General features: G+C 54.7%; 11 protein-coding genes across 11 annotated transcripts; 6 read left to right on the forward strand and 5 right to left on the reverse strand.

The window, feature by feature from the left end:
* The first annotated feature begins 627 nt into the window (after positions 1-627).
* On the forward strand, positions 628-1,499 carry HETIRDRAFT_148919 (uncharacterized protein). Its single transcript, XM_009554392.1, has 4 exons — positions 628-707; positions 773-841; positions 912-956; positions 1,024-1,499. Exon 4 carries the CDS (start codon positions 1,262-1,264, stop codon positions 1,472-1,474), a length of 213 nt encoding a protein of 70 aa, XP_009552687.1. The 5' UTR covers positions 628-707; positions 773-841; positions 912-956; positions 1,024-1,261; the 3' UTR covers positions 1,475-1,499.
* Positions 642-1,047, forward strand: HETIRDRAFT_412453 (uncharacterized protein; the record flags this gene model as incomplete). The annotated part of the gene is made up of 4 exons (XM_009554393.1): positions 642-707; positions 773-841; positions 912-956; positions 1,024-1,047. 4 exons carry the CDS (start codon positions 642-644, stop codon positions 1,045-1,047), a joined length of 204 nt encoding a protein of 67 aa, XP_009552688.1.
* Positions 1,500-1,506: 7 nt separating the features above from the next.
* Positions 1,507-2,470, forward strand: HETIRDRAFT_455906 (uncharacterized protein; the record flags this gene model as incomplete). Its single annotated transcript, XM_009554394.1, has 2 exons — positions 1,507-1,843; positions 2,211-2,470. The coding sequence occupies 2 exons, from the start codon at positions 1,507-1,509 to the stop codon at positions 2,468-2,470; spliced, it is 597 nt and encodes a 198-aa protein (XP_009552689.1).
* A 1,073-nt stretch (positions 2,471-3,543) lies between these two features.
* On the forward strand, positions 3,544-5,281 carry HETIRDRAFT_455907 (uncharacterized protein; the record flags this gene model as incomplete). The annotated part of the gene is made up of 6 exons (XM_009554395.1): positions 3,544-3,818; positions 3,920-4,083; positions 4,243-4,394; positions 4,738-4,926; positions 5,006-5,182; positions 5,243-5,281. 6 exons carry the CDS (start codon positions 3,544-3,546, stop codon positions 5,279-5,281), a joined length of 996 nt encoding a protein of 331 aa, XP_009552690.1.
* A 341-nt stretch (positions 5,282-5,622) lies between these two features.
* HETIRDRAFT_120323 (uncharacterized protein) lies at positions 5,623-6,096 on the reverse strand (the record flags this gene model as incomplete). The annotated part of the gene is made up of 1 exon (XM_009554396.1): positions 5,623-6,096. One exon carries the CDS (start codon positions 6,094-6,096, stop codon positions 5,623-5,625), a length of 474 nt encoding a protein of 157 aa, XP_009552691.1.
* An 814-nt stretch (positions 6,097-6,910) lies between these two features.
* HETIRDRAFT_481946 (uncharacterized protein) lies at positions 6,911-8,715 on the reverse strand. The gene is made up of 5 exons (XM_009554397.1): positions 8,332-8,715; positions 8,168-8,278; positions 7,680-8,114; positions 7,233-7,624; positions 6,911-7,179 (listed from the first exon to the last, which is right to left on the reverse strand). Exons 1-5 carry the CDS (start codon positions 8,497-8,499, stop codon positions 6,990-6,992), a joined length of 1,296 nt encoding a protein of 431 aa, XP_009552692.1. The 5' UTR covers positions 8,500-8,715; the 3' UTR covers positions 6,911-6,989.
* A 150-nt stretch (positions 8,716-8,865) lies between these two features.
* Positions 8,866-11,027, forward strand: HETIRDRAFT_442487 (uncharacterized protein). The gene is made up of 3 exons (XM_009554398.1): positions 8,866-9,023; positions 9,072-10,020; positions 10,074-11,027. Exons 1-3 carry the CDS (start codon positions 8,930-8,932, stop codon positions 10,780-10,782), a joined length of 1,752 nt encoding a protein of 583 aa, XP_009552693.1. The 5' UTR covers positions 8,866-8,929; the 3' UTR covers positions 10,783-11,027.
* Positions 11,028-11,679: 652 nt separating this feature from the next.
* On the reverse strand, positions 11,680-12,931 carry HETIRDRAFT_239007 (uncharacterized protein; the record flags this gene model as incomplete). The annotated part of the gene is made up of 3 exons (XM_009554399.1): positions 11,680-12,107; positions 12,163-12,257; positions 12,318-12,931. Coding segments are annotated over 3 exons (1,137 nt in total), but the record flags the coding sequence as incomplete, so codon positions are not given.
* Positions 12,932-15,663: 2,732 nt separating this feature from the next.
* HETIRDRAFT_455911 (uncharacterized protein) lies at positions 15,664-17,113 on the forward strand (the record flags this gene model as incomplete). Its single annotated transcript, XM_009554400.1, has 10 exons — positions 15,664-15,724; positions 15,778-15,851; positions 15,909-15,945; positions 15,998-16,076; positions 16,158-16,233; positions 16,284-16,320; positions 16,373-16,571; positions 16,628-16,710; positions 16,773-16,927; positions 16,988-17,113. 10 exons carry the CDS (start codon positions 15,664-15,666, stop codon positions 17,111-17,113), a joined length of 927 nt encoding a protein of 308 aa, XP_009552695.1.
* A 480-nt stretch (positions 17,114-17,593) lies between these two features.
* HETIRDRAFT_455912 (uncharacterized protein) lies at positions 17,594-18,691 on the reverse strand (the record flags this gene model as incomplete). Its single annotated transcript, XM_009554401.1, has 2 exons — positions 17,594-17,994; positions 18,046-18,691. 2 exons carry the CDS (start codon positions 18,689-18,691, stop codon positions 17,594-17,596), a joined length of 1,047 nt encoding a protein of 348 aa, XP_009552696.1.
* A 663-nt stretch (positions 18,692-19,354) lies between these two features.
* HETIRDRAFT_455913 (uncharacterized protein) lies at positions 19,355-21,355 on the reverse strand (the record flags this gene model as incomplete). Its single annotated transcript, XM_009554402.1, has 5 exons — positions 19,355-19,520; positions 19,575-19,636; positions 19,706-19,901; positions 19,959-20,002; positions 21,086-21,355. The coding sequence occupies 5 exons, from the start codon at positions 21,353-21,355 to the stop codon at positions 19,355-19,357; spliced, it is 738 nt and encodes a 245-aa protein (XP_009552697.1).
* Positions 21,356-22,672: the final 1,317 nt, after the last annotated feature.

The raw sequence follows: 22,672 nt of genomic DNA on the forward strand, positions 1-22,672 counted from the left end.
GCCGCTGGGGAGGCGTGAGGAATTATGACGCAGGGCCCTTTTGGATGGGTGGCGAGGCGGCAAGAGAGGGCGGGCAAGCGAGACGGGGATGAGCTCAGAGGGAAGCAGGCGGCTGGAGATGACGCGGGCGAGCAGGGCTGAGTACGTCAAAGCGAAGACAGAGGGTGATGGGAAAAGGAATGACGAAAAGGACGGGGAACGTGCGGGGGCACAAAAGGGGAACTCGTGGCGGATCGTGGGCTGAGTCGAGGCTGGTAACTCGGCGCCTCAAACGGGGCACGATAAGAATTGAAGCCATGGTTCTGAGCGTTCCCGCACTCGGAAGCCGTGCCCGGATTGGCTGCCAAATGACGAGAATCCAGCCGGCCGTGTCGTGAGATCGAATGGGCAACAGCTTGGTCTCGCTCCCGTATAAAGCCAATATCTCCTCCACCTACATCCGCCACCTCCTCCCTCACCACCGCAGCGCACACACTCCCTCCTCCGCCTCCTCTGCTGTATTTTTACACCCCGTCCTCTTCCACTCTCCTCGCACTCCCTCCAACATGAACGCGAACCTCTCCACCAAAGGCGCACCCGCACACCTCCTCGCCCTCCCCAGCGTTTCTTCCTCCCTCTCGTCCTTGCCACAGGCGAAGAGCATGGCCAATGTCTCCATACATACCCCCGCCATCCCCAAACAGCATGCTGCAGAGAGTGAAGCCAAGGTGCGTCTTCCCTTCCCCTTTCTCTGTGGCCACCGCCCAACTCACCCGCCACCGTCTTCTCCCAGCTGAAAAAAGCTCTGTCGAAGAACGCCGCGTCTGTCCATTCGACGCCGATGCCGCAATACGTGACACTGGTGCGTACGCGGCCTGGCCCGTTGCCTTGATGATCACTTGGCTGATCAGCGCTCCCTGTCTCGTCGCCAGCCGCCCTCGCAGTCATCTCATGGTCATGTCATGATGCGCAAACCGGTGAGTCCCTTGATGCTCTTGACGCGTGTTTCGACTGTCGCCTTAACCCTGTGTGCCGCCTTTCCAGATCAGAACAAAACTCCAGGCTTAATCGCCACCCCATAGACTTCTCCTGCTTTCTTGCTTTGGGACTTTGTAGATATGCCTTGACCGGCACATCACAAGCTGACTGATATGTTTCTCTCGTTTGTTGTTTCGACATCTCTCTTCTTTCTTTGCATACCTATACATAGACGTCCTCTCTCTCTCTCTCTCGCTGTTCGTTCATCTTGTCGTCGCAATCTCTCCGTCCATTCCCTCGCAATATGTTTTCCCTAGCCTTATCCCCACTCAGACGCATACCACGCGTCTCAGTCTACACCTTCCGTCCACATCGGCACTACCGCTATCCTCTAATATTGGTACATCTCGCGCTCGCAAGCATTGACTCCTCACACAGGATGCAGGGTTTTTTCCATGTTTTACACTGGGCTTGTGCTGGGTCTCGCATACTTTTTTTTTCATACGCGTACACATAAAAAAATCGAGACCGGTTTTTTATTGACTCGCGATGGCATTGAATTGGGATCGCGAGACGTCGGTCGGCGCCCTCGGAGCCATGAAGAGCCACCGGGTTCCACGCTTCCGGGCGATCTGCACGCGATCGCTGGTAAATTGCCGATTCGAGCCTCATGCCAAGATCACGCGTCTCGGTCCCGACGCGCGGTCCGCGGCTTCGCCCACGCGGCAAGTCCCCCCTCTCTCTCCTTCGTCTGCAACATCCCGTCTCCCAGCTGCGGGAACGGGCGTGGCGACCTGCGTCCCTTTCATTTCTGTCGCAGAACGCGGCTCGCAGAAGCCCGCGATCGGGGCCCAGCACAGGTTCTGGCGTGCCTCCGTCTTCGCAGGTGGGCACACGTGTTGGTGTCGTCCAGACCATGGCGGTCGGTGCGCTCGCTTCTTCCGGTCCATGTGTGAGATTCGCGACTCGCCGTGATTTCCGTGCTGTGCGACACACTGCGGTACACTACTGTATATGGCCTAGGGAATCATTTCAGCGACGCCCTTTCATTTCATTACGGGCACGAGCGCGTCCTGTATGGATGTGATTGGCTTGCTCAAACCGGCCCGCGTGTGATGTCGCTCTGCTGATTGTGGGCCTCATTTTCGTTTAATGGCTGCTGCCGTTAGGCAGCGTGCAGCGTGTCCAGTCTCTATGATAAAGTTTGCGGCTCGCTCTCTTCCTCTGGGATCTTTTCGATCCCCTGCGTACAGCCGTGCGCGCGATGCCGGCATCGGCGATTTTCGGTGCGCGCGCACTCAGAGTTGCCTCTTCGAGCGCAATGCCTCTCATCGCTGGCCTCTCGTCTCCTTTTGGCGAGGGGGCTGCATTCAGAGGCTCGAAGGGCCCTGCGACCTCTGTGCCTTCCTCTGCTAAGCTCCTGTGGCGGGACGCTTCTGTGGCGAGCGCTGAGATACCGCTGCAGCACCCTAACACCCTATCTTCGGCATTTTCGCCGCCTCGCACCTGCTGATGGCCTCGTCTTAGATTTTGCCTCCCCCCGACCAATGAATGCCGACCCTCTCGCAGAGAGCAGGGCCATTAGCACTTATCTGCCGTGGCCAGCGGCCCAGCCTCCCTTCTCCCTCTTCGATTTTTGCCTTATCTCTGCTTCGCGCGAATAACGTTCGGTCACTCAACCTCGCAGCGCGCGATATTTGCAATGGGCTACCGTGAGTGTCAATTAAGTAGGCGTCGTGTTTTGATCCCTGTTCTGTCTACCGTATCTGGCCCGCGGTTTACGTTTTTGGGGCGCGGTTCTGATGGGCATATCGGCGCGGCAGCCTATCGTGGGCGGATTTGGCCACTGGATCGACGTTTGCGGGCGGGTTTGCGGGGCTGTGTGCAGCGCTACCCGCGTCATTCTACGCAATGTCGAAGCCAGGATGATGTTTGGGGCCCTCGCGATGCACTGTGTATCGGTCGTCGAATTTCCGGAAGGTCAATGACATAGGCCGAAGCAGATGTCGCTAGCGAGCACCTTGACCAGTGGTCCGTGTTTGTCTTGTCCGGTCGGTATTTCTCTCATCCATTTGCTCAACCCTGAGACATGTTTTTGTATATACTATTATAACTTACCAAATCGCTCCGAGATTCATCACCGTAGATCCCGTAACTCGAGCGACGCCCATTTCGACAGCACATGCGATTCGTGCGTGATATAGTGCGATAATCTGGGGTCGTATGTAGGCGCGTGTTGTCTCGAGGAAGGGTGGTTTTTCTTTCTAGACTCCAAGTTGGACGAGGACAAATTCAAACCTTATCTTGTAGGACTCGACGACCCAGCTCGTTGGGTTGTTAGCAGGATCGGCATCCTTACCGGCTTGTCATCCCCATAGTAGGCAAACGCCGCTCCTTTTCCAGACGTCGAGACAGCCGTCTAGCCCCTGCAGACAGTCCCCCCAGCTGCTGCAGACTCGAAAATGGGCCCCAGATGAGTTGAATCTAGATGCTTTTCCTCGACGGGCTCACTTCGGACAGATGTTCTCGGGCGAACGATCCGCCCTTTGTAGTCTCTCGCTGCCTCGTCCTCGTACATGCTCCGAGATGCCCTCCCCCCTCCCCTCCCCTCTGGGCTTCTCTTCTCTTCTCCCTCGGATGCTCTGCGATAAGCAGAGCACCGAGCTTCTCCCCTTCATCCGCCGCACTGCATCCTGCTCCCCTGATCTGTGGAACCGTTCACAATTTAAACCTTGTTCCCCTCGATCTGTCGTCCGTCACCCTGGGCCACCTATTTTCGAGCCCCCCGGTCCGAATCCGTCGTTCCTGCGCAGGGCTCTCAGCGTGCATGCGAAGATGCAGCGGGGCGCGATGTGGGCTGCGTGCTTCTGACGGATTGCCGCTGGCTGGCTGCAAAGGATGGCCCTGCAGGCGCGTGCTGGGCCGGATGCCGTGGCACTGCTGCCTTCTAAGAGCCCTCTAGACCGCTGCCCCGACCCCCCTTGTCATTTTCTCTCGCAATCGAGGTATTCGGCATCGCAAAGGTGTTCTGCCACGCCCGCCCGCGCTCTGCTTTTGTCAGTCGCGTTGCCGTTTCGAGCGCGTCCCCCGGACATCATCGCTCGCCCCGCACGTTCGATGACATCCGTCGGCGGCTGCGGATATTCTCGCCGCGATGGCCCGCGCTGGGCGCGAGCTGATTGTGTGCCATCAGTGGGCCTCCCCAAGATTGCGCCTCGCACGCTTCTCCCCGATCTCGTTCATCAGCCTTCTCTTCCTGACCTCTGACCTGACTTTGATTTCTAGACGCCTGCGCCGATTTCGCCAGTCGCGCCGGCGCACACACGTTGTGCGTTCTCGCCGAGCTCGACAATCACGAGGTGCGGACGTGGAGGGCGAGGGAACGTGCGCTGCCATATGAGAGCGTGCGTTCCGTTCTTACTCTCCCACCGACCAATGTACGCTCGTGTCTGTGCTCTGATCGTGCTGGGCCGTGGTTTTGCGTCTCCTGTTCTTTGAAGAGCGCACCAGGCACAACAAGGCTGGTCATCCTGCTACGTAAGTAGCTGGTCATGAATTGGCGACCTCGCACAGCGGACACAGAATCAATCGGGGCCATGTTTCTTGACAATCTCTATGCTGCTTCCTCTTCTATTTCACTCTTCGACGACGAAGAAAGACGCGCGCCGGAAAATGGACACTCGGTCCAGGCCTAGGTCCTCGGACACACGGATCCGAGCATATCGAGCAGCACTGTGGATTTTTCCCTTTGTCGACCATTGAATCCTGCCCCGCTTCCAGGGACCCCACACCGCGCATGTCGTATTTATCCCGCCCACGTTCACAGCTAACCCAACCCCCGCGTCCTCGCCGCTTCGCGAAGGCAGTGCCTGGCACCGCCTGGCCGCCTCCGAGTTAGCGGTTGGGAGACGCATGCCGTGCCCGGCGCGCCTGCTCAATATTAGCTCGCGGCGGCTCACCGGCGGCCTGGTGCCACTGTCCCCCCCGTCTGGTCGTCGATCTCACATTCTGCCTCGTGCTGCGCGGCCCTGTCTTCTTGGTCTGATAGAGGGCGCACGCTTCTGCCGAGGGCTTCGTGGTCGCCATCCATGAATTGATGATGCTGGCAAGACGTGCTGGCAAGACGACATGGGCCGTCCCCCGTTCTTGCGCCTGGCGATCTATTCGCCTCGCTCGCTCCTTTCGTGGCATTCTGAGGCTCACGCTGTGCTTGGAAGAGCTCGCGGTGTGTAGTTCGCAAGTGTGATCTATATTCGGCACTAGGTTGGATCGCATCCCGCTGCAGCGACGTCCTTACCGGTCCGCAGCGTCCTCACGCTTCTAATTTTGGCTACTTCTGGCCAATGGCAATAGTCCTCTCGTCACTGTCCTTCCGTCCTGCGCGCGGTCGCACATTGGCGGGGCTTTGCCGGTGCGTTTGCTGTTGCTGAATATCTTCCAAGAAGAGACTCGCCGGGGCGAACATGCTCTTTCGGTTTGACCCTGTGTGCATCAGATCTTGCGCGCTGTGGGGTGTGCGGGTGGATGACCGAGCACTGGTCGAAAAACACGGACCTAGTTCTTTACGCTTCTGAACGAAGAACTAATATTATACTTAGCAGGCATCGAATTTGAAGAGAAAGAGGGGGGGACGTTGCGGGGTTTTTTCTGCCCTCGGTCCGGTGCCTAGATTCGAGGGAGGATGATGGGCCTCGCGTTCGCTTGCTGCGCATGTCCCCGCAGAGCCAGGCTTTTTTCTCGCGTTCGATCAGGCAATTCGAGGGATTCCACGCCGATGGGGAGCGCGCTGACTCCTGAGCGCATCTCTAGAGAATCTACTCTGTCAGCTGTCGTCTCGCCCAGGCCCATTATATCTTTGATCGGCCTCCCAAGGTCTGCTGGGAACAGAGGCCCCTCGACGGTGCGTAGTTTGCGCTGTTCGGCGGCTCGTGATGGCGAGCGTGGCATCCTGATCTGAAACAACGAGATGGCAAATTTGTCGATATGTATACACATCCGTGGGACGTCTCGCAGGGACTGTCCCGTGCGGACCATTGGATCGGATGGAGGTGCCCTGTAGTGATTTCCAGTATTGGAGATACCACGCCACGCCAATTCCGACCGTTTGTTCCACCTTGTGTCACGTTCTTCGCGATTCATGAATGCCATCTGATAACCTGATGTACGCATATTTATCTCTGGATTTTCCTCAGGAAACAGGTAAGCGAAGTTATAGAGTTTCATGATTACCAATGACCACTCCTCAGGTCTTCGACAACGGCATACTACGACCCCTTGTTTGTCTCACGAGCAGTTCAGATAGCGCGATACTGTCTGCAAGTCTCTACTGTAAGCGATGTTGTCGGACCTGCGACACAACAAAGCATTCTCGTGAAAAACACTTCCGATGGGGAAGGCTCGGGGAATAGGGTTTGGCAATTTGACGACAGAAGGCCAAGAGTCAACAGAGCTTCGCGGTCCAAATCACCCCGATCTATCGATATCGAAGCCCCTGTGGGCAGCTGTAGGCGAGCGTCACTTCTTCGGCATGAGGCGCGATCGGGACCACTCGTGGTTGGCTCGTGGCCTCGGGACAATGCAAGAGACAGGGATCAGTCGATCTCCCCTCATCTGGGGTGCTGCCAGCGTGGAATTCGGTCGAGGAGGCGATGATGGCCTTGAGATTCGTGAATCTAAAGTTAAGTGGGCTGAAGCGCATGAAAAAGCTGGGTTGGAAGGGCGAGGCGCCTGGGAAAGAGTTTCGAAGACACAGCTTCGAGCTATCGGAACCTCTGCACTGGGCTTCGAATATTCCAATATGACTGTGGAATTCACCCACCCGCTAAGCTGATAAGGACTGGCATGGCTATGCCCAGCGTTTATACAGATTCGAGACCTGATGTCAACGCCTAGGCGGCGGGCATATCTAGGCGCGTGTTGGGACGACAAAGAGACATCCGCACTCTGATATCTTGGGTGTATCAGCATTCGCCACACAGTCGGCGGGCGTTAATTTGGAGAATAAAGAATACAGGTGGTATACATTGTCATCATCAAGACTTAGCCTCTGGCCACCCGTCCAGACCAACAAGGTCCTTGACCTCTCCTTCGGGGCGCGACTCGTCCTCGTGACCTTGGATCTCTGGCCTCCAGCGCCAGGCATTCTTACGCTTCTCGTCGAGTGTTCCCTCGAGAGCGTCTGCGATATGCGCTCCGATGGTAGGCAGGAATTTGAATGCCATTCTGGCGGACGATGTCAGCGCGCGCCCATCAGAAGCAAACACACAAGGACGAACCCTGAGTCCCCAGTGGCCAATAGCAAGCCCTCTGTGCCAGGGATTTCGCCGATAAGCCAACCGCCGTCTTTGTGGTCTGTGCACCAGCAAACAAATTCGTCTATCAAGGGGCGATCGGAAAACTGCGGGAGAACAGTGTCCACGAAGACGCGCAGCGCATCGTGCGCCTCCTTCGGGATCGCGTTTTTTACAGGTGAGGGAACAGAAATTTTCTCGGAGAAGGATGGCAGGCGCTGGAAGTGTGTGTATCCGGGGGTGGCGTTGCACAATTTGATCTTGTTGTCGGCCGAGGGCTCGAAGAAGAAACCAAGGTCGGAGTGATCCACGACGGGAGCACCGCGAAGAGGTGCTGCCTCTTCCGGGGTGAGCTGGATATGACCAACAGTCCAGCACTGTCGATTTGCATAATTAGCTACTCGATCTCTTAAAGATAACACGGAGACAGACCTTTGAAAGACACTGGTCCTTCAAATCCACCAAGGAGGGACTCCATGCGCCAGTGCATAAGATGACTCTGTCTGCTTCGTGCACCGTCCCATCTTTGCAAAGCACACCCTTGACTACCCCATTCTCATCCTTCACCAGACTGACCATCGTCCCCTTGTCACCGCTGATGAACTTCACCCCCATCAGATCCGCCTGCTTACCAGCAGCAGCAACCGCATCCCGGGCCATGGCCCATCCATTGTTAGCGTTCCACAAACCGTACCAGTCTTGGATGTTCTTGGCTGCTGGCTGAAGGTGCGGCGCACGTTTGAGGATCGCCTCGGGGGTCTCGAGAAGCTCGATCTTGTCTGCCAGGTCCGTTCGCTTCAGAACCTCGTATGCCTTCCTGATCAGCTCGTCGGCCGTACGGCTGTTGGCGTCCGATGCTGCGATGACCTAAAGCCCTGAAGATCAACAGATGCAAACGCGACGACTAGCGCGAGACGCACCCAACCGGTCTGGTGAAAGTGTGGGCTGAAGATGTCGTCTGACTTCCAGGCTTCAATGGCTTGGGCCGCAAGCCTGGCATAGAGCTCGTCAGAGTACTCGGTCCTTATAATCTGGGTGAAATGATATCAAATGCGCGAATGGGGAAAAAAACAGGATTCCGCACCTTGTTCAAATCGCAGCCGGCACTCCATTCAGAAGGGCATGGGTGAACGTCGATGGCCGTGATGTTCGTGTAGCCTCGCCGGGCAAGATGAAGCGCAGTCGAGGAGCCAAAGGTACCGCCACCGCCAACGATCAGCACTCGCGAGTCTTTATTCAGTGGGGCGATCATTGAGAAGGTCAGGGAGGTAGCCACGAAGGCACGATCGCGGTCTGCAACATATGGGCGACTCCCCCAGTTATCGAGTCAAGCCGTTACATAACAGCGGTCGACGAGATAACAGCCGGCAAACCATTTTTTGCCATGAAAAGATAAAGAAGACATGATAGGAGGGGTCTCAGGGACATTTAAAGAGTCTTGAAAGCATCAAAGGACGCAACATGGTTGTCGCTGCTGTCCTTGGCCACAGGTGCGCGCCCTGAGTCGAGTGTCGCGGCGACACTGCTCGGATGAGTCACGATGTTTGTCACGGATAAGATAAGGTAAGAGGGTGAGCGGAAGAGGCAAGAACACCTGTCTCCTCATTTCCTATGCATGGCGGTAACACGCTCTCTTGAAGACGTCCATCACTTTTATTGCGATTGATATAATCTTGTATAATATGGCGAGCTCGATCTCGGACACAACGGCTTCACCAACTCCTTTCAGTCCTTTCTCGACTCATTCTGGCGGAAGCGACCTCGCCACATCTGACGGTGCGTTTCCTCCATCATTTTCGGCTCACAATCCTCACTAGGGTGCAGAAACCCCTGATCTGGGTGCCTTTACTACTGTTTTCCGTGCCTTGGACGAACTACAGCCCCGCGCTTTCTCGTTTCCCCTCAGCAACATCTCCACCACAGTGCCGACGACCATCTCCAATTTCTCGCCCACAGATTATGACTCGGACAGACATAGGGGGTCCACAGTATGGAACCACCAACCAATTGCATCTTATCTATCCGTCTCCTCGCACGACATGCCTTCCAACAGATCCCTGTCCCCACCTCCTGAACCCCCGTCCTCAGATACTGAGGGGGAGCCAGATGTTGACGAGGACACCAACGAGGAGCTTTCCGCCCTCGAGCCCTCCCTAGGATATCTTGACATGGCCCTCCAATTCATAGCCGAAGAGCGGGCCAAGTTTGCCGCCCAGCGCGATGCTGCCTGGCGAGGAAATAGCTCTACATCGGAAGGCGCCCTGCGACTATCTGCTGCTCCTCGCCGTAAGCGCCGTAGAAAGAAGGCCAAATCCCTCGTCCGGAACGGCCATCTAACGCGCTCTGAACAAGCAGAGGACGAGAGCCGCACGGAAACGATCGACGCTTCTGCCGATCACGAGGCCGATGACTGGTCTTCCTCCGTGGAAATATCTTCTTCGTCTCCTGCGTACTACAAGTCCACCCCTGGCACACCGCCACAGGCAAAGAAAGAGCGACATGTTAAGCTGACTGTGGCAGTCGATACTAATCCTCGACTTGGCCATTCCAAGTCTACCCCTAGCTTGCGCCATGTGTCCATGCCTCTCGATCCTCGTGTTGTTCGTCTCCGTGCTCTTGCTATCAGACTGCGGTTTATGTTCCCGGAGGACGCCGCCTCTATCACATCTATTTTATCCAACGACTCTCTCAACTCTTCGTCTCCCGAATTCATTGACCCACGTGGGCCCAGTCCGGAATCCGGTCAGGCATTGACCCACGTTTTCATAGACTAGTAAGCCTGTCTGTCGTTCCAGATCGTCTCACGTTAATGTCTCTTGTTCGCAGTTCTAATATATTGATTGGCTTCACGACATATCTACGCCGACACCCACATCTCGTCACAAATACTAGACCGAAACACATGTCACACGCCGCACTGGCGATCATCCTCGAGCGCGGACGTCCCATCACGCGCCGCGCGCTCGCCGCCTCCTCGCCTCTATACCAGCCAATGGATTCAGCCGAGCAGCTCGGCTACGACGTGCGTGTGTATGCGCGCGTCCCGGACACCGGTGACGGCGCAGACCGCGCACGCCATAGCGACGGGACGAAGGGGAAGGGGAAACATTTTACGAAGGGCCACAGCCACCGCGCGTCGGGCGGCGGCACGTCGACGGAATCCGAACCGGGCTCGCACGCGCCAGGCGCGGCGCGGCCCGCACAGACGCGGATACGGTACCGCGAGCAGGGCGTGGACGAGCTCCTGCAGCTCAAGCTGCACCAAGCGATCGCGGACGTCGATGCGGACGCGCCGCCGAAGGGGTCCACGATCGTCCTGGCCACGGGCGACGGGAACGTGGGGCAGTTCAATGAGGAGGGGTTCCTTGGGTGCGTGCGCACGGCGCTGAAGAAGGGATGGAGGGTCGAGCTGTATGCTTGGGAAGGCGGGCTCAGCCGCGCGTGGGCGCGCGAGTTCGGCGACGGGGGTCCGTGGGCGGATAAATTCCGGATTGTGCCTATGGATACATTTGGGCCTGATTTATTGGAGGCGTGAGTGGGGGTGCGCGGTGCTGGCCTGTCGAGCTGTCGAGGCCTGTCGGCGGACCGGAGCGGGAGAGTGAGTGTGAACGCTGGAGGGACGTTTTTATTCGATCGAGGTACTTGACTTGCGCGTACTGCCAGCTTGTTGTCTTCATCTAGGATCACTGTACGATATAAATACTTGTATGTGCGTAGTAAGCGTGTATTGTTGTATGCATTGGCTATATGAAGAGGTGAACGACGTTTCATCGAACCTATAAACGAAGCTGTTTGCCGGCGCATAAATGCACATGTGTGTTCCATTGCAAGTGTCGGTGCGGTGATTCGTTCCCTCTGATCCACCCTAAGTTAACCATAGTTCCTGTCCCCGAAGCACAGTTTTAATTCTAGCCAATGGCAGAACGCGCCTTTAATATGTTCAAAATAACACCGTGAAGGAAAGGACACGCTCAACCTAGTCTGGCACACACGCGTACGTCCAAATGAATAAAAAAACCCTGGTTATCCGTAATACAACACACAAGCAATATTATTATCCGTAATATAAAACAAGGAAGACACAACGAGAGGAGGGAAGGAAGGGTACTGAGAACGGCGGATGGCTGTTGAACGGCAGGAGAGGGCATCAATTTCGTGGGCTGTGAGTGACTGACGGGGGGAATGATCGGAATCCATGCGAGTGCATCTATCGCTTCCTCTTCACCGCTCTATCACCCTCTTCCTCAACGACCACGCGTGACTCCACGCCCTCGCCGCTGCCCCCACTGCCCCCGCTCTCAGGCTCTGCCAACCCACTCTCCACCGACCCGCTCCTGGACCACACACGTGCCTCCTCATGATCCGCGGGGATCGGAGACCCTTCAGGTAGCGGCGGAAGCGGGTGTTCGTGTTCGTGTTCATGCTCGTGGTCGTGCTCAGCGTCCTCCATCTCGGCGTCGTCGTCCTCCGTCAAGTCCACCACCGCCCCCGACATCGGCAGGTCCGAGATGCCCGCGCCAGCCCGCGGCCGCCGGCCCCTCAGTCCGACGGTGCCGTCGTACTCCACTTCGGTCTCTGCCCCAGGCCCATTCATGGCGTCGTCGCGGTCCCGATTCGCCACCGCGGGAGTGCCCATCTCCGCATCATGCGCCTCCTGCATTTGTGCCACGGCTTCTAGGTCCAGGTCGATCGACAGTGCGTCCACCTCGACGTCCTCGGCGAGGTCCGCGAACGTGCGGCAGAGCGGGCAGCAGAACGCGGGGTGGTGCGACTCGATCAGCGGGCGGATGCATTTGTAATGGAAGGCGTGCGAGCAGGGCGCGATGAAGAGAGCTTGTCGGATCGTGACGGCGAATAGACCTGACAGGGTGTCAGTGTTATCGCAGGTGACAGGACACGGAAAATGTAGGCTTACATATACAGCAATCAGCGAAGCCCGAGTTGGGTATGGCCTTTTTGCCCTTCGATGCAGGCTCGGCGAGGGCTTTCAGCTGCTTCAAGGCATTTGTGCTGTTCGTTGTATGAAGTCAGAGTCAGCTCGAGGCGCAACAAAAGCAACGAAGGGCTTACTTGAAGGCGTTTGCTGCGGCTTGCCATTCCCTCCCAATCTCGACTCGGATCCTGACACACTTGTAGATATCTTCTGTCCCCCCTTGATAATCCACACCTAGCTGCAATGTGTCCCCATCCTTCAGCTCGAAAGGAGTCGACTCGTGGCTGGCGGCAGAGAGTCGAATATGATTGAGGAAAGTACCGGACGAGGACTTGGTATCTTTGATTTGGAACTTGCCTCCAGGATCGCACCACAGCTCGGCATGGGAGCGAGAGACAACTTTGGACTTGAAGGCAAGCTTGTTCGTCCCGAGCGCGTTCGCGGCCGCCACCCCCAGCCCGGTGCGATCGGTAAAGCGCCCGATGCGGAGCGGGGCATCCCCCTCTGCGACGTAGCGCGTGATCGGCTCGAAGCGCAAGGAGCGCCGAGTGTCGAGGTGCGGGACGAGACGAATACGATGGCGCGGAGCCAACGATGTCGCCGTGGGGGCTGAGTTGGAAGCCCCGGTGCGCACGGAGAGCGCTCCCGCTGCGGTGGTCGTTGTCGTTATGGGTGCCACCCTGGCAACGGCGGGCACTGCGGACGCTGGATTGCTGGCGAGTGTGCCACCAGAACGACGGCGGCGGAGAATCTGCGAGAAGGCGCTTGTTGTTGGTGCGTTGTGTGAGGTAGATATTTGGAGGGCCGGTGCGCCTGCTGGACGTCGCCTGTGGTTTGTGGCGTTGGGGGATGGAGGGAGAGGAATCATGGGAGACTGGGCGAGCGGTGGTGGAGGAGAGTCTCGAGTGGGATCGATAGGAGCAGGATGGGACTGGGAAGTGCCGCGTGGACGGGACCGCAAAAACGAACCAAGAATGGTCTGCCTGACGGGTGGCGACTCATTTCCCGCGGGGTCCATGCGATCGTTTGGACGAGATATCAGTGGAATTTCAGAAAGGGAAAAGCGGGCTCGACGGCGACGACGGCGACGGCTGGGGGCGTTTGACGATGGGGGCGACGAAAAGGAGGGGCAAGAAGCCAAGTGCCGCCAGAGCCATTTTAGGCCGTCAGCCACATTCATCCCCTGAGACAGGTCCCTGAGCCAGTTGCTTTCGGTCGACATCGCCCTCCTGGTCTCCAGCGCTCACCTCCCTCTCATTCTTATATCGACTGCGTGTGGAGAACAGAGAGGCGCTGTCGTTGTTACACTTACTATAGGACCGCAACCCTGCTATATAGCAGTGGGCCACTCATCCTCGACGAGCGCGACCCCATAAATCATCTCCTCCAGTAGGGGCCGTAATGCAGATGACCTGGTGCGTATCCAACTTCCTCGATATAGAGGCGTCGTTGCCGTGGACTTGTGGAGATCGCTCGCTTTGGTCAAACGTGGAGTCATGGGTCGCTCTTGCTGATGGATGACTTTAGCTTCATCCCTTGCCGCAGCGCCGACGCACTGCCCCAATAGGCCATCATGGCCTATCCAGCTAAATGTTTTCCTAAAAACATGGCAATCTCGCCCATCACTCCAACCCCTCCGAAACCTTTGTCAGTTTCGCGCCCTCGGACCCTCCGTTTTCAGAGTTCATGTACTCGTTAGCAACGTGCTCGCGCTACTATCTTCGACAGTGGGCGCGACATCTCACTTGGCATATGTGCGTGCATGGGGCCTCCAATCTGGCAATCTACAACGTCTGCATGGAATCTGATCGATGACGTCGTGGTCAGTACCTCTTCCATTTTCGAGTCGTTCAAAGGCACTTCAAAGGCATGGCTCGCGGCAGGTCTCTCGATTGTGTGCCGCCTGCTTGCGCAGGTGTCTTACCTTTTTTTTCGTCCTCCCAAATGGCACAGGATGACCGAGGCCGAGGCATTCGAAGCTCAAACATGGAAGCCTTGTCGCTCGCCGAGACTCCACCCCATGACATGGCCCGCCTACTCCGGATCGTTTCGCATATGGGCGCTACTTTGGGTCCCAGAACTGCTACATAGCACACTGCTATCATGCGTAGGCGATATGAGGTCGTCGATGCGTCTACTGGGTTGGGCTTCCACTTTTCTCAAGGACATCCCGACTACTTATACGGACCCCCGGCGATATCGTACCATGCGTGCGATCGACATAGCTGATGTTCCCGTCGTCGTTAGGCGAGGCTCTCCGCGTATAGGATCGGCTAAGACAAAACATTTCTATCCTCACAGTCAGGGCGTTATCTGTTATAGGTTGATTTTTGTATCGTGTCCAGAATGCATCGACAAACGGAGACTTCTCCTCGTCCGCACCAGACCGTAGGCGTAGTCTGCCGGTAGAGCGGACCGAACATACTCTATACCTCCTGTACTGCCGCTCCTCAAATAACAGTATCTAGCTCTCACATCCTCTCCGGTGGCAACTAAATGCTTCGTCTCGATAACCTTGCTCGGTTGTTTGATATTCTTACATTACCTATCAACGTCCCTTGATCATATACAAAGGCGCGAATTACCACCATTTTTGGAGGGAAGTTCCAATCAAGCACGGCGCGCTCGACTTTGTTTGCAATCATTGATGGACTTTGACTTGCCCCAAGTACGATCATTTCATTAATAGTTTAGAATCTGCCTGACTCCTTAGCTACCTACACAGAGGATCAAGATCTTAACGCTCGATTTCTCGTCGCCTAACTCGACACTGTACCTACCCCACTCTGCATTGTCCTTCGTCGAGCATCAACAATCGCGCTGCAAGCAGCACAATAAGCAGACCCCAGCTGTCAGTCTCTGAAAGTGCGTGGTGAACGGCTGTGTAATTTGATGGATTTGTTAACATCATAGCTTAGATGGTTACTTATGTGAGCCCACTCTATTCGACAGTGCATGTTACAGTGCATGACGAGATATCAAGCGCTGAAAACCTCACCCTTGACCAGCGCTGGTTTAGATCACAGGGAGTGGTGAATCAAATTAGAAACCTCATTACCGGTCCCTACGCGGGGCAGAGTGAGCACCACAGTGTGTTGAGCGCTTTGGATGAGAGCACTCGTTTTGAACGCTGTGGAGAAGGCGGGAGCGGCATCTAGGTCTGGAATCGCGTGCATAAGATCATTGCCGCCTGGGAGAGTTGACTTCCGTCTGCCCTCGACTTCACCATCTGACCTTGGATCGACCTCGAATATGGGCTTCGTACCTTGCATAGAGCCCCGGGCCGCAGGAATCAACTACACTGTATTGCTAGAGCTCTGTCATCTGCACGCTCTCGTGTGCCATGGTATTTATACACGATCCTGTGAACACTAACCCACATCGGTTCCGAGGCAGAACGATTTGGACGGCGCAAGCCTCGCATAAATACCTCCTCGCTATCGCTCGATGCTGCGCCCAACGCAACCTGGTGTGTCTGTACCCATGTCCATCATACCGACTCTCCGTCTGCCAAATGCACAGGGATTAGAGATCCCTGGTTTAGGTATGTATTGGCGATTGGCTATTTTTGATACCTTTCTCACCTCGACGATGAAGGTCTGGGCTGTTGGAGTGGGACAACGCCCGAACAGTGGGCGACGTCGAAACCGTGGCTCGTCTCTGCACTGAAGGTCGATATTCTAATCTGCGGCTCATTGACGCCGTGAAATATTCAATCATGTATGTAGGCCGGTTACAAGCTGTTAGACACGGCTTATGGATACGGTGCGTCGAGATTTGATGGTACACCTTTCTCTGCATTTACTTTTTGTGTCAGGAACCGAGAAATACGTCGGAGAGGCCATTAAGGAGTCGGGTATACCGCGCGAAGACATCTTCGTGATCACAAAGCTCCCGTCTGTAACTGTTTATTCTGTTCACTGCATACCGAGTCTTCGTTCGTCACAATAGCTGACATGACATGTCTTTTATCGTAGCTGGCATCATGCAAGGATCGTGCGCGAGTCTGTTGAACGGTCCTTGAACAACCTAGGATTTGATTATATCGATCTAGTCAGTAGCTATCTGGCATCATGCTTGCATGTCGCTGATGCGGAGCCTAGTATCTCATGCACTTCCCTCAAGCGATGGTATACGATAGTGTGTCCCACACATCCTTTCGATGTGTTCGCTCTCAAGTGTCTTTCCTTAGACGATGACAATGATCCCAAGACCCCAGATGGCCAATACCGCATCGACGATGGCATCACCTTCAACGAGGTATGGGCCGAGATGGAGAAAGTGCTCGAGAGCGGGAAAGTCAAAGCGATTGGAGTGTCAAACTTCTCCGTCAAAAATCTCGAGAAACTGCTGTCGACGGCAAAGGTGGTTCCTGCTCTGAACCAAGTCGAGTGCGTCCGTTCCACTCCAATATATGTACTGTGTGAACTCGATCCCGCGAACACAGGTTGCATCCGTATCTCGTGCAGGAGGATCTGAAGAAGTACTCGGATGAGAAAGGGATTGTTACTTGCGCCTATACGTCTACCGGTGAACGATGTTGACCGCCAAACGGTGTAGATGCTATACTAATATGCGGAACGACATTTCAGGGTACGCGACCGTCCGTGAGGACGCCACAGTTGTCGACCTCGCCAAGAAATACGGCGTCACTGGCGCGCAAATCGTGCTTGCCTGGCATGTGCAGAGAGGTGTCTTGCCCATCGTCAAATCGAGCAACGCGCAGCGACAAAAGGACAACATAACCGTAGGCATCTCCACCCCTTGTCATTTTGCGCCATTATCTGACATTGTCACTCGCATCAAGCTGCCGAAATTGAGTGCGGAAGACTTTGCGCGCGTGACGGCTCTTGACCGCTATGAGCGCCTGTGTAATAAGATAGGCCCGGATGGGAAAATGTCCGGCTGGACAGCGGAGCAGCTTGGGTGGTGAATGAATGAGGCAGATCGATGGACAAACATGTGGATAGGATGATGAGAAGGGGCGTACTTTAGGAATGAGTTGAAATCGGCATGAAGGTATTGCGATACTACCCTGCCGCGTGATGTACTACATATAAGATTTGCGCCGAATACGAGAAAGCTATGTAGCCGCGTTTAATACCATCGCAAGAAGACTGGCAGCTAGCGGCAAGGCAATCGATACAAGTTTTGCAGGCAATACTAAGGCTTACAAGGCTGCGATTGGAACAGACTGATATACAAACACGTAGACGCGCGGATGGAAATGGATGTGCGGAAAGAAGGAAGTAAGATTTGAGACCGCACTGCCCTGTGATGGTCCCGTGTACATTGCAACTATATCAGCACTTGTGTCAAACTTACAAACTGTGCAAAACAGCGAGATCGGGAGGGATATGAAAATAATGGTGTGGAAGCTAGGAACCAGGAGCACCATAGCGAAGAAGAAGAGTTATAAATTCACTCCTGTGCGCGTTCGGCCACATTCTACGCATGGCTGCCATTGCAGTGCCATAGTGTCCTCCTGTAGTGCATTGTCACGTGCGTCCTGGACATTTGGATCAGCTCCCATCTCGAGCAACAGATTGATGACAGCCTCGGAATCATGCCCGGCTGCCGCCTGCAGTGCAGTGCCAAATCGTCCGCCTTGGACATTTGGATCAGCTCCTACCTCGAGCAGGAGCTTGACGATGGTCTTCAAACCTTTATAGGCCGCCGCCTGCAGGGCAGTGCCAAAGTAACCGCCAGGGACATTTGGATCAACACCCATCTCGAGTAGGAGCTTGACGATGGCCTCGGAACCTTCATAGGATGCTGCCTGCAGTGCAGTGCCAAATTGTCCGCCCCGGCTGCCTGCAGTGCAGTGTCATATCGCCCTCTCCTGGATATTTGGATCAACTCCACTCTCGAGCAGGAGCTTGATGACGACCCCGGAACCCCCAACTGCCGCCGCCTGTATTACAGCGCTATATCCACCCTGGACATCCGGATCGACTCCACTCTCGAGCAGGAGCTTGACAATGTCCGCGGAACCCTCCAACGCCGCCACCTGCAGTGCAGTGCCATATTCTCCGCCCTGGACATTTGGATCAGCTCCCTTCTCGAGTAGGAGCTTGACAATGGCCTCGGAATCTTTGAATACCGCGACTTGCAGTACAGTGCCATATTCTTTGCCCTGGGCATTTGAATCAGCTCCATTTTCGAGAAGGAGCTTGACAATGGCCTCGGATCCGCGATACGCCGCCACCAACAGTGCAGTGCCATATCGTCCGCCCTGGGCATCTGGATCAGTTCCCGCCACGACTAGGAGCTTGACGATGGCCTCGGAACCTTGAGAAGCCGCTGTCTGCATTGCAGTGCCAAAATATCCGCCCTGGATATTTGGATCAGCTCCGTTCTCGAGTAGGAGCTTGACGATGGCCTCGGAACCATTAGCTGCCGCCACCTGCAGTGCAGTCTCAAGGTCTGAATCGGATTTAGGAAAGAAGCCCATCGACCAGTCGAGCAATGCATAGTCGTCATACACCCTTCCTTGAACGTTTGGATCCATGCCGTTGTATAGCAGAGTGCGTATTACCGATTCGAGACCAATAATGAAGCATAGTACAGGCATGAATACACGGACTTTCGGGGCTCCTCCCTTGGGACCCAATCACCAAAGTGGTGTCGTGTTCTCAAAGCGCCAGGAATACGAACCCAGGATGCGAACAGAGGATCTCCAGACTGGAAAAGCTTGACCAGTAGTCCCTGCAACATCCTGTCTGAGGCATCTCCACCTGCGGATTTTACGTGGAATATCAAGTGTACTGCGGCGTATTCAGTAAACGGGAAGTCCTTGTAGAGAGTTCCATCGCCAAAACCGAGCGATTCGAATGGTAGGATGTAGGCCAGGCACGCTTTGGTTACCAGCGTGTGGGAGTCCCTCTCACTGATGTAAAGGTTCGATTCAGCCGACATCGGTATTCCTTGACTGTCACATGGGCTATTTTGACCTCATCTACGCTGTCCGTTAACACAGGTCATTCGAAATTAGGTGGGTAAGAGCATCACCTTCGGATGCGACAATCAAACCAGAGCACACCCGAAAAAACTCCTGTGGATCCTCATATCGGAAAGCGGGATCAAAGCAAGGTTCATAGACTGAGTTGAAGTTCACAGCGACCACTTCGTTGAGTTGAGGAAGATCCAATGGGGTAGCAGCGAAAGCAAGCCATTAGAGGATATGAAGGGCGTCTTCGCGTTCTCCAGAATCGAGCCGATTCAAGATCTGATAGTACATCTCGAACGAAGTCTTCAGAGGACGATCCAAGGATTTCTTCATCTGTGCCCAATTGTGACATTTGGAGAGATCCTCAATCTGCAACGCCGCCAGTCCGAACCTAAATGCCATCGTCAGTCATCACCGTGTGTAAATTATTCAAAGATAACCGTACATTCCCTGAGCATTCTTCATCACACTAGCCTTGATCTCCTCACGTCTGTTTGCCAGTTTAGTCTGTCGTTCGAGCATATCGTCAAGCTAAATCCCAATGTCCACATTGACGGTATCTCCTCCAACGCGTACATGGCCTTGAGTGCACAGTTGACCAAGACTTTTCTCGATATCACCTTCCTGTCGACTCGTGACTAGCAAACGCAGCCCGCTGCCTAGGATCCTGACAACCTCTTCAATCCACTTCAACATCGTCAGTGTCTCTGTGTTCGTACATTCATCGAGAGCATCGATGAGCACATAAACGTGTTCGAATTGGTCGACAATACTGTGGAAAACATCACGAAGAGAATCTAAGGATGCGCGTGATGGATTGCTCTCGTACAACGCATTGAGGCGGTCGGGAACAAAGCGTCGTTGAACGGTTAGCTGTGACACAAGGAAGCGAATCAGCCCATGGAAGCGTTTCGACTTATCTCGTCCATCTCTAGAATCAAACGCAAAATATGCGAAAGCCAATGAAGCCTGTTTGCGGCAATGTTCCTCGGTATTATTTATCGCGGCTGACCTGACATGGCATAACAATAGCCGCCCTACACTCTGGGCTTGTGGATCATCCCTTACCATAGAAAACTTTTACTACAGCCGGCTGGTCCGATGATTCAGTACTCTGCCTCGCTGATGGAAGTGAATTCGCGCTTACGGATTCCATACACCCAGATGAACCGAAGTTCATTATTCTTCCAATCGTCAAACTGTTGTCCATTTATAAACCAGTAGCAGGTATTCTCTTGACGCTTCTCTAGCGCATTGTCGTAGTTTTTAGAGAGGTCAGGTGCATCCAGCCATTTCTTTATCTTCTTGACTGTGGATGAAAATGTATGGTCAATGTTATAGCGACGAGAATAGGCACTGAGATAGGCGTACGAAGCTTGTCATCTGCAAACTTCTGGAACCCCTCCACCACAGTTATGCTGGTCTGCATCGCTAATCTTCGGTCATATTTCGAAAGCAGATCATTGCAACAGTCCTGCAATGGTTGAATGCGAGTCTTCATATCTTCAGATAATGCATCTCGTAGTGTCCGTCCTGCAGCCAAGGATGATGACGTGCAAAGCTCTTTGCCGTGGACTTCTCACGGAGTACGCAGCAATGAAAGGCAGCCTTGCATACTCGTCGATGACTGACGCGACCTGTAGGAATACACGGCCGATGGATTCGATCACTTTGTCGGTCCCAACCACCACCAGTAAGTCAGGATGTTGATCAGCAACCCTGACCATTTCAGGCAACGACTCTGCTAGGCCTCGAACGGCATTGTCCCGGACTTGCTGAGCTTTCGTGGCCTGCAACAAGATGAGCTAGCTATACCGAATCTCACTCAGCACCTCGATTAAGTACCCACCTCGTAGGCTGATAACAGGACATTGCACGCAACTTTCAAGATTGGATGGACCTTCGTAGCACACGGCTCGTAAGATGCAAGTCGAGAGAACGAAACAGTTGACATACCTTTGATACTGTGCGCACAATGGTGGCGGCTGTTTGCAGTGTTCGGGCGAGAGCAGGGATGCAATCGCCGATCATCTGTGCATCATTATATCCCGCCTGGGCCGCAGAGGCACCGGAATCTACCTGTCCAGAAACGGCGGCGAACGTGGTGCCGGCCATACTCGCCACTGCGTCATCGACCTTTTCGAGCAAATCGGTGGGAAGCGTGGAGATAAGGTCGACTTTGACGTCGGCAACCTTGACACCCGTTTCATCCGTCAAGCCCAGCATTGCATCTGAACGAAGCATCGGATTGGTGAGCTCAATGGGAAAAAAATTTCACAATGAACCGTCATTGTGGGGTAGATCGACCACTTTCTTGGTTGCGACTTCGATGATGTGAAATTTTCTGCGAAATGCGCCTGGTACACGCGATCTGTGCGCGCGGACTTCGATCTTCAACATTGAAGAAGGCCCAAACAAGCTATATGACGACCGAGAGACATTACGATCAGCAAACGAACGGCATCACCGTAAGGTGAACTCCCACAAGGATAGCTTACAATTGATGCTCTTCCCCCTGCAGAAGGCGTAAATCTGCTGGATGCTTCTTCGACTCCCATTTATTCCCTTCATCGACAGAGATGATAACAGAACGCTTATGTCGAACTCTAGAGCCCTTCGCTTCGAATGCGCCGACAATCTCGAGATCTAGCGACGAATTGAATGCACTATTCGCAATGTTCAAGCCAGAGATTATGACCTACTCTTCAAGGTAGAAATGAGTGAGAGTGACGCTTTGCTATCCCCACTTGGACTTGAGGGACCACGCTGACGAGTCATCTGCGAGAGGAGCGAGGAGAACGCACACAAGTGCCGTGAGTGAGGCTGTGGATGCGAGGCGAAAAGATGCCTGAAGACTGATGGGGGGCTATAAGGGGAATCCCATTGGAGAGTGTTATGCAACGTCAAGGTCGAATGATCGGTGAAGAGAAACCAAAAGCAGTGATATTCGCAGGATGTATGCGGGGCAATGCCACCGTTCTTCGGAATCGTGGAGTGGGAAATGGCAAGCAATCGATCGAGCCGCCGAGATAGTGATTTCACAAAATCCAATGGCTCTTCGTGTACCATACCCTCTGGCACAAGAAAAACTAGTAAGAAAACTGATCAGCATGGCAGGCTCAATATTGCTATGGACGCGTAAATGGGAATTGCTAGAGCTCAGAGACAGAGGCGAGCGTTGTCTGCATCAATCCTTTGTTTTTGATCAATTGCAGAGCCCTGTGCCGAGTAGCTGAGGACATGGATGCGCGAAGAGGAGGATGGTGAGTCGGGAACGACAAGACGCGTGGTTTAGCAACGCGGTTTTCAATGTCCGAGACGCGCCGCTGCACCAGGCAATGCAGCAGCGCTAAGCACCACTCACGCGCGCCGACGGTGCAAGTGGGACTTCCACATGCTCGCACTGTACGCCACGCGAATGGGAGAAAAGGAACGGCAGGAGAGCGGATACGAGACCCGCGATTCGCGATTGGCGGTAGGTGGATGCTGGTGCGTAGGGCGTGGGCGCCAACGTCGCAGCGGCGCTGATGTATGCGGGGACGA

This window comes from Heterobasidion irregulare, assembly GCF_000320585.1.
Source record: "Heterobasidion irregulare TC 32-1 unplaced genomic scaffold scaffold_13, whole genome shotgun sequence".
Classification (NCBI taxonomy): domain Eukaryota; kingdom Fungi; phylum Basidiomycota; class Agaricomycetes; order Russulales; family Bondarzewiaceae; genus Heterobasidion; species Heterobasidion irregulare.